The 14,618-nt window shown below is 40.8% G+C and overlaps 1 protein-coding gene across 1 annotated transcript in view; it reads left to right on the top strand.

Annotated features, from left to right (window-relative positions):
• The window catches only part of LOC138811417 (sodium channel and clathrin linker 1-like), a 58,232-nt gene that overhangs the window by 13,835 nt on the left and 29,779 nt on the right, over positions 1 to 14,618 (top strand). The window contains exons 7-9 of the mRNA XM_069999171.1: positions 2,001 to 2,048; positions 6,366 to 6,436; positions 13,175 to 13,265. Coding sequence (XP_069855272.1) covers positions 2,001 to 2,048; positions 6,366 to 6,436; positions 13,175 to 13,265 — 210 coding nt within the window. The remainder of the gene's footprint in view (positions 1 to 2,000; positions 2,049 to 6,365; positions 6,437 to 13,174; positions 13,266 to 14,618) is intronic.

The raw sequence follows: 14,618 nt of genomic DNA, 5'->3' as shown, positions 1-14,618 counted from the left end.
CCAGAGACAGCGGGCACCCGTGTCCAAAGCCAGAGACAGCGGGTACCCTGTGTCCAAAGCCAGAGACAGCGGGCACCCGTGTCCAAAGCCAGAGACAGCGGGCACCCGTGTCCAAAGCCAGAGACAGCGGGCACCCGTGTCCAAAGCCAGAGACAGCGGGCACCCGTGTCCAAAGCCAGAGACAGCGGGCACCCGTGTCCAAAGCCAGAGACAGCGGGTACCCTGTGTCCAAAGCCAGAGACAGCGGGCACCCGTGTCCAAAGCCAGAGACAGCGGGCAGAGACAGCGGGCACCCGTGTCCAAAGCCAGAGACAGCGGGCATCCGTGTCCAAAGCCAGAGACAGCGGGCACCCGTGTCCAAAGCCAGAGACAGCGGGCACCCGTGTCCAAAGCCAGAGACAGCGGGCACCCGTGTCCAAAGCCAGAGACAGCGGGTACCCTGTGTCCAAAGCCAGAGACAGCGGGCACCCGTGTCCAAAGCCAGAGACAGCGGGCAGAGACAGCGGGCACCCGTGTCCAAAGCCAGAGACAGGAGGCACCTATGTCCAAAGCCAGAGACAGCAGGCACCCGTGTCCAAAGCCAGAGACAGCGGGCACCCGTGTCCAAAGCCAGAGACAGCGGGCACCCGTGTCCAAAGCCAGAGACAGCAGGTACCCGTGTCCAAAGCCAGAGACAGCGGGTACCCTGTGTCCAGTGAGTCTCTGGCAGAGTAGTAAGAATTGCACTCTGGAGAGGATACTGTAGAGAGGAGCTCCAGATAGATAGATAGATAGATAGATAGATAGATAGATAGATAGATAGATAGACAGACAGACAGACAGACAGACAGACAGACAGACAGACAGAACGAACTAGGGTTTAAACTCAGGACCTAACATTTATCCAGATAATTTGGTGATTATAACTCTCTAGTTCTTATTCATCAACTTGGAATTCCTATGGAAAGTACTCCTGTTATTCTCCTTGTGGCTGAGAATTTTTACCTCAGGAAGTCAGAAAGTCCTTGTATGATGCTTTCCAGTTTACAAAGTGGCTTTTCAATACATACCCCATTTGAAATAACTCACGTGTAATTTATTGTATAGAACTTGTGCCCCAGTCAAGTCCTGGCTGGGTACAGCAGTGTTCATTTCTCATCCTAAGCTGTATGAGAAGAACAATGGCTTAGTATAGTACTATGTGCATTCCATCCCAGTGACTGAGGGAAGCGTTAAGAGGATTGCACTCAGGGCCAGCCCAAACATCAAGAAAGCTTTATCTGAAAAATAACTAAAACAAAAAGGGGTTGGCATGGTGGTAGAGTGCCTGTGTAGCAAGCACAGGCCCTGAGTTCAAATGCTTGTACCTCCAAAAAAAAAAAGAGAGAGAGGTAAGGTCTTTGGGCTGTTTTCTCATTTAGATTAATAACTAAGCCCATGAGTTATTCAGCTTGTGAACAGCTTCTTGTATTTTCACAAATAGTTTTTAAAAAGGTCACAACAGCTAATTAAACACTTTAGAACTGATGGGCCATGAAGATTCCTTCAGAAATGTTGAGCAGTAGCTCCTGTTTCACCCCCATATCTAGAGGTGGGGCACATACAGCCTCTAGGCGGTAGAAGGCCCTCGGTGATCTGGTACATGATCACAGAGACACACCATGCCTCTCATGGGCTGTCTGCAGCTGCTTTGCCTGAATTGATCATTTTGTATGGTCTGTAATGATAAATATCCAAATGGCCCTTTCGCAGAAAAAGATTCTGCACTCCTGCTAGCATTTCAGATTTGTCATCGTAGATAACTTTGATAATATATGGCTTTCTTAAAAAATATTTGCTACTGGGTTGATTGCTAGGAATAATGATTTTACATAAAAAATACCTACATTAGTATTAACATCTTCTTAAGTTTTTAATTATTTAAAAATATTTTTGCATTCTTTGACTTAGTTGACAACACAATAGTACAAACAAAATTTAGTGTTGATTTTAATTGCTACTGATATACCTTTCTTCACTAGGATCAGCAACCAACTCAAAACCTTCATGCTGTTAAGAACATAGAAATGGTAAGTGACAATATCATTTAAGTAAACTAGCAGTTGTCACTGTAGATACTGTACTAACTTAAATCAGTAGCAGCAAGCGTATGTAAAACCACAGTAGGTAGGCAGTCCTCTGTCTCATTATCTTCTTACATACTCAGTAACGTCACAGACACAGTACCTCGTGGGAAGTTTGCAATTCAGTCCATCTGAAAATCCTGTTGAGATCCTTGCTAAGATCTCCTAAGAGAAATGCAGACCTTGAGCTCCTCAGTAGTAGAATACACTTATTGTTGTTTCATCCTGTATGCATATGTAATAATAATGTAAGTCTGTGTTTAATGAGTAAATTGCTTATTTCTCAGACATGAAACGAAAAACAAGTAGTTAATTAGCCATCAGTACTAACATTAGTACATGTGAAGTTCCCTATAATTTCTCAAAACATTTCATCAGACCTCCCATTTCTGTTTACATTCTATTTTTTCACTTTCTATTCTTTTACCTTATCAGAATTTCATTTGTACTCATTGTGGAGTAATAGAATTATGACAGTGTGTACAATCATTCTCTCATTCTTACTTAGTTGCTCTGTTAATCCTTACTAGTACCAAAAACAGTAGCATTGTGTCATCAAAACTAAGTTATCCAGTTTTCTTTGACTTTTTTTCTCTCCTTCTTTCTCTTTTGAACATATAAAAATTAATAAACAAGTGCCTCCCCTATTTATACTAATAGTAGGAATTACTAGTCTCAGTTTTTGACAATATACTAGAGTTTTAAGATACTGATAAAGTACTCTAGAACAAAATGATTGAATAAATGAGCTGAAAGAGCTTTAATGTATATAATAAGGCTTCTTCAGAAAATTAAGGTTCCCAGTTGGATATGCCATAAGACACGGAATGCTTCTAGGCATTGTTTGTTGTTTGGAGACTTTCATTGTGTACATGTGATGGATTAAATCACTGACCACTGGAAGAAAGATGGAAAACTTGACAATTCCTGCCTTCTGATCACATGGTCCTTTCCTTCAAGATCTCACCCTTTGGCAGGCTTTGCCCAGAGACCAGGGTTTTGGAACTGCTTTTGGGACAGTTCTCAAGAAATTGGGAAACCATTACAAAACAATACCCAATATTACACTTGGTTGTTTGTTTAACTTTTTGTGTGGCTCTGTCTAACTCTCAGTATTGTATTCTTCTTAATGTAGTAGTTTGTCTCTTAAATTGTACTTTATGAATTGAATACTTATTCTGTTGTATAGATGTGTAAATAAAGGCATGTATTTCTATACCTCAATCCATTTAAAAGGCTGTTATGGCCAGAAACACATAAACCTGATATATCATTTAAAATATATCTTTTGCTGTAAAAATAGAGATCATTTTATCAAGATGCAAAAGGGAAATTGTTAATTCCACCGGAGAATGGGGCCAATCCGATTGTGAAGTCACATGCAGGCAGAATGAATATGTCTCAGGCAAGACCAAGTAGTGTGATAAAATTAAAGTGAATGAAACTGGGAGGAGGATGAGAAAGCTGGAGAGTCCTAAGGATGGTCTGTTGGGACAGAAATACACTTGAAGTCAAGATTATTAGTGAAGCGGTGACAGGACTATATATGTAAAGGGCAAGGCATCTATCCTCATGGTAGAACCAAGAACCATCCTTTCTTTACAAAATCAATGGAATGGCCTCAGGGTAGCTCCTATTCTTGCCCTGGTGCTAAGTCTGCATATGGAGAATACTAGCAGGAATTAAACCTACTATGAATGGTTACAGTACTTCAAGAGTCCAGCAGGACTCAGCCTACAAACATCCTGTTCTGTCCTGTTCTGTCTACTCTTTTTTTCTTTTTTTTTTTTTTTTTGGGGGGGGGTCCGGTCGTGGGGCCTGAACTCTGGGCCTGGGCACTGTCCCTCAGTTCTTCAGCTCAGGGCTAGCGCTCTACCACTTGAGCCACAGCGCCACTTCCGGCTTTTTTCTTTTTGCTTATGTGGTACTGAGGAATTGAACCCAGGGCCTCAAGCATGCAAGGCAAGAGCTCTACCACTGAGCCACCTTCCCAGCCCATCTGTCTTCTCTTGTTTGGTGGTCAGACAGAAAACCATCCGCTAACCCCTCATCCTCCACACCAAGTCAGTTGCAAGTGATAATTGTTTTCTCATTAAGGAAGAAATAGGATCTTGTCCTTTTGTTAGTTTGCCTTTTTCTATATTTGTTTTACTGTATTTCTCACTATTTTTGTGTCTTCATCCATATAGCTTCATCTGTTTTCTCACTTGCTTCTCTTTTTCATTTCCTTATCTCTTATTTTTATAAATTATTAGTCATTTTAATTTTTAAATTCTTAATTGATCCCATGAGTACTGAGATGTTTATTTTTTATTGTAGATGTGGTTTTTAACCACATTTAACTTTCTGGCTTGTTTTTGAGTTGTTGTTGCTGCTGTCTTCTCTCAGGGTGGTAGTGGGGGTCCAGACTTCAAGAGAAGTTTGGTGGCTAAGAATACCCCTGTTAAAACCTGAGGACAGATCTGTCTCAACCAGTGTACAACCCACAATGAAGAAACACAAAAGGCTATGGAAAGACAAAGCAAAGAAGTCAGAAATTTTGAAACTACTTTGAGAAATCATAGGAAAACACATCAAGACGTAAAGATAGGCAGCTTTCTAAATACCTTTCCAGTGGTTGAGGAGATAAGAGTAAGAACTTACAGAATGGGTTACAACAAATTAGAAAATTCTTACACTCCATAGGAAACAGTTACCAGAATGAAGAGAGTTACAGAGTGAAAAAGGGAGTCTTTGATAGCTATTAACTAGAAAAAATTAATAATAAACACACAAAGAATACATAAAGCAATTAATAATTGGGCAAATGAATTGAGCAAGCAGTTCTCAAAATAAGTACAAATAACCAATGAATCCATGAAGAAATACTCAACATCTTTAGTCCTAAAAGAAATACAAATTAAAATTACATTGAGACCTGGATTAATGGATAAATGAAATATGATATATGTACTCAATAGAATTCTATTTGGCCATAGAGAAGAAAAAAATGTATTTGCAGGAAAATGGGTGACAACAGAAGACTATCACATTAAGGTGGTCTCATAAACAAGTATCACATGCTTTTTCTCACTAAGAACCATGGGAGAGCCAGAGGCATAGAGTACAAGTAGAACTATTAGGTATAGAAGGGGAAGGGGGAATGAAGTGAGGCAAATTAATGTGTGCTAATAAAAACCAGACTCCTAAAGGAAATCAAGAAATCAGCAAGTCAGGATGACCCACCACTGTACACCCAGTACTTGGGAGGAAGAGGACCAGGGATTCCAGGTCAGCTCGGACCATACCAAGGCAAGACCCTATTTCAAACATAACAACACATCATGTTAAGTGAGGTAAACAAAGCTCAGAAACAAACAGCACATTTTCTCTCATATGCGGAAATTAGATCTAAACCTCACTGGAACATGATAAACTATATGGAACTCTAGGCATCCACACACAGTGAGACCAAAGGAGGGTACTCTCGGGAGAGGAACACATGGGTGTGCGTATGTACCTCTGATCCTAAAATTAATATTTACTGAAATGAACTCTAGGAAGTGCTTTGTTCTTCATTGCTATTTTTGTCTTGTTTGTTCATTTATCTGTCTTTGGGAGTATTATGGGAGGCACAGAAATGAAGGGACAAATGGTGAACAAAAGCAGCAGTGATACTCACTAGACACTTAAAAATGAACTATGTAACTTGTGAGTGGAGTCTGGAGGGAAAAACTGGGAGTGAGCAAGGGAGGGGGTAACATTGTCTAAAAAGAAATAGACTTTGTCTGACTTACAAAATTGCAACCCCTCTATAAGTCACTTTTTAATAACTTTTTAAAAAAATTTAAGTTAACAAGCAAAACAAGGAAGAACATTAGCCCAGTAACTGAAGATTCGGTCCCCTTGTGAAGTCTGAAAGAAATGTAGAACACAGGCCTTGTTATTACACCATGCTGCGTTCTTTCTACTCTAATTCCATCCATCAGCCACATCAGGCTGTTCAGTAACAAGATAGAACATTAATTCTACAACAGCTTTCTGCACAGGTATATGAACAAAAGATTATGTAGTCAGAAAGGAACATAAGAGAAATGTAGGTACACTAATGATATGCAGGCAGTTTACAGCAAAACTGATAGATGATAGTGAGAAAAGTCCAGGGTTACATTTTTCCTTCAAGAGCAATCATAAAATGAATCCTGCTTCATTTTCTTTTACTGAGGTGCCTTATGGCTACTTTTTCAAGACAGCTCTAATACCACGTTTGTTCTCTTACCACAGGCTACTGAACACTTCCTGAAGGCAATAGCGGAACAAAATGCAGAGATCCAGCAGCTCCGAAAACAATTTCGGTATTTTTAAAACAATTTCGGTATTTGCTGTTTTTATGTAGGGAAACTGATAATGCTGTAATTTTTCAAATGGGCTTTTTTCTTTCTCCTTTTTATTAGGCTTCTGTCAGTACTGTTCTGTTATGTTTGATCACCTCGGGTGGGAGAATACTGAAATTGAGTGAGTCAGGAGACAATTCTATAACTGCAGGAGTACATCATGATGATAAAGCCAGTTGTCTGGTAGTATGGAGGAAAGAAACAGGTCTTAAACAGCTAGAGGACATTATCACCATTAAATATCTTCCTTGGGCTTCTGTGTAAGCAGACCCTGAGAAACGGGGTTTCAAGACCTGTTGTTTGTCTCAGAGGTAATGACAGGTATACCAGAAGGGAAGGGGGAGCTGAGACTGGGAAATAAAATAATGCAAATGCTCCTCACTTTTTAAGAGACTTGCATCACAATAAGCATCACAATAAAACCATCCTTAGTTTGAAATTCCCTAAATCCAAAGTGCAGTAGCACACCTAGCCCCAGCACAGCCAGGCTGCAGGGGCCTCAGGGCTTGCCGCCTGATCCCAAGGCCGATTTGTGGTTGCTGGTCACTCCGTCCGTCCTTGGCTCAGCGCCAAGCTATGTGCAGCCCGGGACACTCGATTTCTAATGAATTCACATCCATTTTGAACCAATGCAGGGCCACCATAGGTGTTTATTTCTTTTTTTTTTTTTTTTACAAATTATACTGCTTCAAATTCATACTTTTTTAGTGATTTAATAATCATTGCATTTACTGGATTCACAGACAAATCTCCCTATGACTTTTTTTTTAATACTTCAATTTACTTTAGGCCTAATACTTACATCACTGTGTTTTAAAACGGACTTTTATGGGGTTTTTTTGTTGTTTATTTTTGTTTGTTTGTTTTGTTTTACCAGTCCTGGGGTTTGAATTCAGGGCCCGGGCACTGTCCCTAAGCTTCTTTTGCTCAAGGATAGCACTCTACCACTTGAGCCACAGCGCCACTTCCAGCTTTTTCTATGTGGTACTGAGGAATGGAACCTAGGGCTTCATGCATGCTAGGCAAGCACTCTACCACCTTCCCAGCCCAACAGACTTTTAAATGACTGTCATTCTTGGCAGCATGGGGCCCTATCAGGGACCTCTGGCGGCCAGGTAAAAATAGCTTGTCACTTAGGAAGTATAAGGGGTACCTCCACCCCTAGGGCCTGAGACAAAATTGGGCATATTACATGCCTGTAGCATAAGAGAAAAGTGAAAAGATCATAATGCTATTAATTAAAGATCCTATTGTTAATTTTTTAAATGTATAACTTAAGTTTAGGTGTGTACTTAAGTATTTTATTAAAATGAGATAATAGAGGCACTGAATTAGTCTTAATTTTTTCACTTTTTGTCATATGAACATCCTATCAATACATCATTTTTGTAATGCTGGAAGTAATACTGTTTTTAATATTGTATGGAATGTTACCATTCTTCCCATTCTCAAGATTGTTATGTGGATGCACCTGTGGTGATAATAAAGTACCCTGAGTTTTGAGAATTGACCATTGAGCTCAGTAATGTGGGGGTTACCATAACAAACCACCAAAAAGTGACTTGCTAAAAATTTGTTCTTCTATTAGTTTTGGATGCTAGAAATATAAAATTGATGTATCAGTGCAGAATTCTTGGTATGAGAATCTTTCCTGTGCCAGGTGTGGTGGCCCATGCCTGTCATCCTAGCTACTCAGGAGGCTGAGATCTGAGGATCGCAGTTCAAAGCCAGCCTGGGCAAGAAAGTCCATGAGACTCTTATCTCCAATGAACCACCAGAAAACCAGAAGTGGCGCTGTGGCTCAAAGTGGTAGAGCCCTAGCCTTGAGCAAAAAGAGGTCAGGGACAGCGCCCAGGCCCAGACTTGACAACAACAACAAAAAGAATCTTTCCTTACATCAGTAGCTTTTGGTGTGTTTAGCTTGTGGCGGCACAATTCTAGTTAGTTGGTATCTTTCTATGTATTCTTCTCTGTCCCTGCTTCTGTGTCTTCTCTTATTATAGGCATACTAATTATTGGTGTAGAGCCCGTTTGCATCGTGAGTGAGTTCTTCTTGAGACTTTAGCCCTAATCACATCTGCAAGGATGGTGCTTCTGAGTAATAAATTGCAGGAGTGTCGGGGAGGCCTGGTCTGACCTTCATCACCAGTTTGGCCCCAGTCGGTGTTTCTGCGCAGGTCATGTGGGCCTGGCCAGTCTGGAGAAGCTTGTGAACCTTCACGTCCAGTTTTTTTTAAGGAATTAGGCACACACATTTTTCTGAATTGTATCCTTCACTGACACACAGTGACAGTTTTGTCAGATGTGTGTGCAGCTGCTCCTGCTTCCGTCGGGTTTCTGTCCGTTCACTTCGGTCTGTTTCCAGCTGTCTTTGCAACTCAGCTATCTCTTCACACTCCCTACTCGAGTAAATCTGGGAACCAGTCAAAACCGTTTTCTAGGCCACTTTGATTCTCAGGGGGTTTCTCACTTAGCTAGCAGAGTGGGAAATGTTTTTGATGTTTGAAGACACAAAAATCTCCCTGGCCACCAGGTTTGACTATGACCTCTCTTGAGATAACTTTCTCCACAACTTTTAATGGATAACCGGAGAGCGTCTGAGCCTGGTTCTCTGGCAATATTCACAGCAGTGAGGAACACCGGGATGAGTGTTGACTGGGAAAGAAAGGATCATAGTGAGTACATTGATTTTTTTTTTTTCATGTCTGTGTGGAAAGAAGGTTCATTTGGCTTGTAGACATTAGCTTAAAGGTTAAGAGTTGAAAGTAAATAAATTGAGACTGGTAAAAACAAATTGGAGTTTTCTGAAGCCCACAACGTCTTAAACATTGAGTTGTCCTTAAGCAACTTTGCCATAATATTTACTGATTGTATTCCATAGCTGAACATTGAGCAGCTCAGAGTTGTGTGCATAAAGCTATGCTTGCTTCCCTGCCACAGGCTTGAAAAGGCATAAGGACAAGCAGATGCCTCTTCTACAGAAAAATGTGTCACTTTCAAGTTTGACAGATTTCGAATGATGGGCATATTGACATCACCAGAATTTGAGTTTTAAAATGCTGTGTGTCACCATGCCAAGAATAACTAAATAAGAAACCCTTAAGCATAAGTTTGTAATTATACTGGATCCACTTACTTTTCCTTCCCTCTTTTCTTTCTCCTTCCCTCCCCTTCTCTTCCCTTTTTTCCCTCTCCTTGTCTCCTCTCCCTCCCTCTTTCCCTCCTTCCTTCCTTCCTTCCTTCCTTCCTTCCTTCCTTCCTTCCTTCCTTCCTTCCTTCCTTCCTTCCTTCCTTCCTTCCTTCCTTCCTTCCTTCCTTCCTGATACTGAGGGTTGAATTCAGTCTCATGCTTCTAGGTAAGTGCTCTGTGATTTCAGCCACATCCCCAGTCTGGCTTCCTGTTTTCAGTTTTTCGTACAGGGTCTTGTAGCAGCTTTACCCTGGCTCATCTGGAATCCAGTGACTGGGGCCGCAGGCACATGCCGCCATGCCTTGCCAGCCTGTTCTTTTAAGAACCTTCGTCCACCTGGGCCTTCTTGCCTTTCTAGTTACCTATGAACTGCTCAGAATACTCATTCTGCTGTTTTTCAGAAATCTTTTTGTTTTTTTTCCTTTTTGCTTTTGATTATTATTCCTTTTTCAGAAAGTTTAGTTTTCTAAACTTGGAAAAATTGTACTTTTTCCAGATAGGCTTCTTGCATTCATTTTGCCATGTTTTTATTCTTACTTAAATTGTGATTTAACACTTAAATTGAGATTTTGTGCTATTTCTTCTCAGGTGCTTTGATCATTTTATTATATTTGTTTATAATACAAAGCCAGCTCATTTCTGGAAATCAGTTATTTTTCATGTCAAATGTGCTCACGTTTCACATTCTCCATATAAAGTCTTTGAGAAAAGGATTTTTATTTGTGGATATCTTTTAGAAATAACTAGTGTTATCTTTGTTAAGGAGGTAAGAGGAAGTATAATTGAATTGTGATTGAATACAATCATACTGCGTTTTATGACTATATGGGAACATCACAATAAAATCCCTCTGTACAAATAATATATAGCAATAAAAATTAAAAACACAACCTTACATATGGTATGACATGACACCCTTAACTTGTGATTGGAGTGTTTCGTCCATGTACATTTTTGTGGCTTCAGTGGGCCTGTGAAGGTTTCAGGGAACCTTGTCTTTACCCAGTGTCTCAGGTCACATGAAATACAAAAGGCTTTAAACTAGGCCTATTCTCGGAGCTCTTGTGTCTTTGTGTCTTAAATGGTACCCTTAGGGTCCCAGTTCAGAAGACTCACAGACTTGCGTGTTCTTCTTCTCACCTGCCTCTTCAGTGTCTCTCAGCCCCTCAGCCCTCTCCCTTTTCACAGCTGCCTTTGCCCAGTTGTGGCTTCCAGACTACTGCAGCAGCCTCCAGATTGCTCCCTTACCTCCCAGCCTCGTCGTGCTTTGTCATACTCTCCAAGAGCTCTAAAATGAATGGTTCGCAGATGCAGCACCTCTTCTGTCTTTCCAAAGTGGAGTGGGCACACAAGACACCTCAGGCCTCTTTTAGGAGGTACCTGCTCAGCTGTAGGGCTCTGCAGTTCTGATCTGAGTTCCTCCCTTCGGCCCACCCCCCACAGCATCCCATTCAAAGGTGGCTGAGGACAGTGCTGCCGCGGGTCCCTGCCACTTCCTATCAGGCTGGGAATCACAAAACTTCTTTCACCTTGTTCTACAAATTAAGGCCTTCCTGTTTTTAAACTTCTTTCTCTTTTGCAGAGTTCTTTGAAAGCCCCCTCATGAAGAGCGTTTTAGTTAGTTGTTCTGGCACGTCTCTTACTTGGAGCTTAGCCCGCCTCCTTTTTCTTCTCCTCAATAGTTCTAGTTAGTACATTGGTTGTTACAAGGCAAAATTCTTCATATTCTGGTATTACTGCCCCTTGAGTGATTTCTCTTCCCTCCCTAGACAAGTTTGTACTGCATATTTTGAATTTGTACTTTTTCTGATCTTTATTTTCTGACTTTAGGAGCCAGTTCTTGGCATCTTTTGCATTTTCAGTTTCCTTATTCTACCATTTACTGATAATAGGCTTTTAAAAAAAATTCGGTGCCTCCTCTTTAAATTGTCACACCTGAACTGTCCAGCCTCTTTAAGTCGCAGTAGTCATTTTTTCCAAATAATCCCATTAGGCCTCCATTGTCTCATTGTGGCTCCATACTAGGTCAGTGGTCTGCAAACTGTCTATTTGTTGGTAGCAGGCCCTTTAAAAAATCTTGCCAGGAGCATAGGAATGCACTGCACTGTTGAGAGCGGAACAGAGCTGGAGGCCTTTCATCGTGGCCCCATCAGGATACCTCGGCCTTCCCCTGCAGTCTTCCCCTCAGCTCAGCTCCACATACCAGATGACCACACCACACTGGATGCTGCACTCATCCACTTCCACTCACCCACACTCAGGACACCTTATTCACTTGCAGGCTTGCTCCAATTGGAACAAAATTCAGAATTCACACTGTATCTGGAGACACGTCAGTTATCTACCTTCTGCCTTCTTTGATGACTTCCTCTTGTACTTTTCTGTCTGTGGACCCTGCCAGTTTAACTGTTAAGTCCTCATGTTCTTTACATTGTTTGGTTACATTCTCTCCCTGTAATTTTTTTAAGTTAAAAACATCATTCAGGCCTTAGCTCAAGTCTCCTTTCTATGACGGACTATCTATGTCCTATTGCTCTATATCACTTTCTTCAAGGCATTATCTGTTCCTGAACTTACTGCCCTCCCTCCACTAGAAGCTACACTTTTCAGGGCTGGTGGTTTCCCCTGGCTTACCAGTACATCCCCTAGACTGTGAAGTACTTAGTGTACAGTCCAGGTAGTAGATGTTCTATAGACGTGTCTACAGTGGTTCTGTAGTGCTCAGTTCAGTGCAGGTAGGTAGATATTCCACAGACATGCATATAGTGGTTCCTGTGGCATCCAGTTCAGTTCAGATAGGTAGGTGTTCCATAGACACACATACATACATACATTATTGAATGATAAAGGTATTAAAAGTTACTTTCAGGTTCATTTTCTTAGGCCAGTTAGCAATATTTTTCTGAAGAAATTATAAACCATATTTTACTCACTACACTTAAACTCTTATTAGGTGATTTATAAGGTTGACTAAATTCTTCATGCAGTTATTTGAACAACACTGCTTTATCTGTGCATTAAAGATAATTTATCCACAGTGTGAATAATTTCCACTTTGTCCCCTTCCTCATCAGCTGTGTTTTTCTTCTTGCTTTTACATACATTTTGTTAGAAATAGAAGAATCTTAGCTGGGTGCTGGTGGCTCACACCTGTAATCCTAGCTACTCAGGAGGCTGAGATCTGAGGATTGAGGTTAGAACCCAGCCTGGGCAGGAAAGTCCATGAGACTCTTCTCTCTAATAAACCACTTAGAAAAAGCCAGAAATAGTGCTGTGGGTCAAGTGGTAGAGCACCAGCCTCCAGCAAAAAAGGTCAGGGCCAGTGCCCCAGCCTTGCGTTCAAGCCCCAGGACCAGAAGAAACAAACAAAAAAAAAAAATAGAGGAATCTTTAATGTCTTTTATATTTCAGATTCATTTTTAGGTATATGAGTAGTGATTTTTTAAATTTTTACATAATTAACTTTTCCTTCTTTGTGGTCTAAGAGCATTAATTTATCTTCTCTTTAGGCAATCCAAGTCAAATCTGAGAGTTGCAGCAGCAAAAGTAGAGGAGTTGACTGCAGTGACAGAGCAGCTGCAGGGCCAGATGCACAGAAAGGTACTTCGTAGTTTTAAGATGAGTAAGCTGGGGCTTCATACTCCATACAATGGACTGCTAACTTATTGGGTATTAGAAATTAAGGCAACATTAGAAAATAATTATTTTTCCCTGAATATAAACTGTGAAAGTAGGAACGCAATTATAATATTGAAAATACCTTTATGAAGAATCTTTCTTTGCATTCAGTTTAGCCTAACTAAAGAAAACCCCAGACATTCTAATATTATTAAATAATAATGTTACATATTACTATCAATAATCAATATTATCATTATTAAAATACATATATGAAGCTGGGTGCCAGTGGCTCACGCCTATAATCCTAGCTGCTCAGGAGGCTGAGATCTGAGGATCACGGTTCAAAGCTAGCCCGGGCAGGAAAGTTTGTGAAACTCTTATCTCCAATAAACCACCAGAAAACCAGAAGTGTCGCTGTAGCTCAAGTGGTAGAGCGCTGGCCTTGAGTTGAAGAGCTGAGGGACAGCGCCCAGGCCCAGAGTTCAGGCCCCACGACCAACAAAAAAAATAGATAAAGATATATATATATATTTTTTTTTTTGAACTCTGAAAGGTACTCCAAAATAGTTGGAAGTGAAAGGGAGGAGCTCTTCGTTTAGGAGGTATTGTTTATTTTTTTAATTTGTTTTCAAAGAAGTTTCGATTTAGCATGTCACATGATGGGTATTCTGCATCCTAATCAGTGTCGCCCTTTTGTCGTCCTCTCTCTCCTCTCACCTACCCGTCCCCTCAAGAACTTAGTCCCATTTCCACATTCGTACATTGAATATTATGCCTGTATTCACCCACCCTTCCTCTTACCACTCATCTGCTTTCAATTTGTAGTTTTTGCATTTCTGACTTGATCTTAACTGTAAATCTCTATAGCTGTGGCTTTAGAAAGCAGTTTCTATATGATTAGATCACACAATACCAAAATTGAGGGTCATACAAAGGGTTAGAATTTTAAAGAGGAGAAATATTGCCAACAGGACACATACACACATAAATTAATCTGACCTTCTGATTATTTCTTACAAATCCATGCCTAATTGAAGCTTATGGGTATAATTAATTGGAAGCCCAATTAAGAAACAGGCAGAGATTGAGAGAAACCTGCTGTGGCAAGATAGAAAATCAAACTAGATGTTTGAGTTTTTACAGCTGAGCACATTCTAGAAATGTGTGCAAAGTTAGCCAAAAATAATAATAATAATAATGAAGCTTTATTACTGGAATGTCAGAGGGCCAACTCCAAGCCAGAAGTATAGCAGCAGGGAAATCCCAGAGCGAAGCCTGCACTGTGCCCAGCTCTGGATGCTCTCAAGTCCTACAGGCACAGGCATCCCCCGG

The sequence above is a fragment of the Dipodomys merriami genome, unplaced genomic scaffold (assembly GCF_024711535.1).
Source record: "Dipodomys merriami isolate MVZ:Mamm:240054 unplaced genomic scaffold, mDipMer1.0.p SCAF_525, whole genome shotgun sequence".
In the NCBI taxonomy this organism is placed as follows: domain Eukaryota; kingdom Metazoa; phylum Chordata; class Mammalia; order Rodentia; family Heteromyidae; genus Dipodomys; species Dipodomys merriami.
This window is presented reverse-complemented; position numbering and strand designations above follow the sequence as displayed.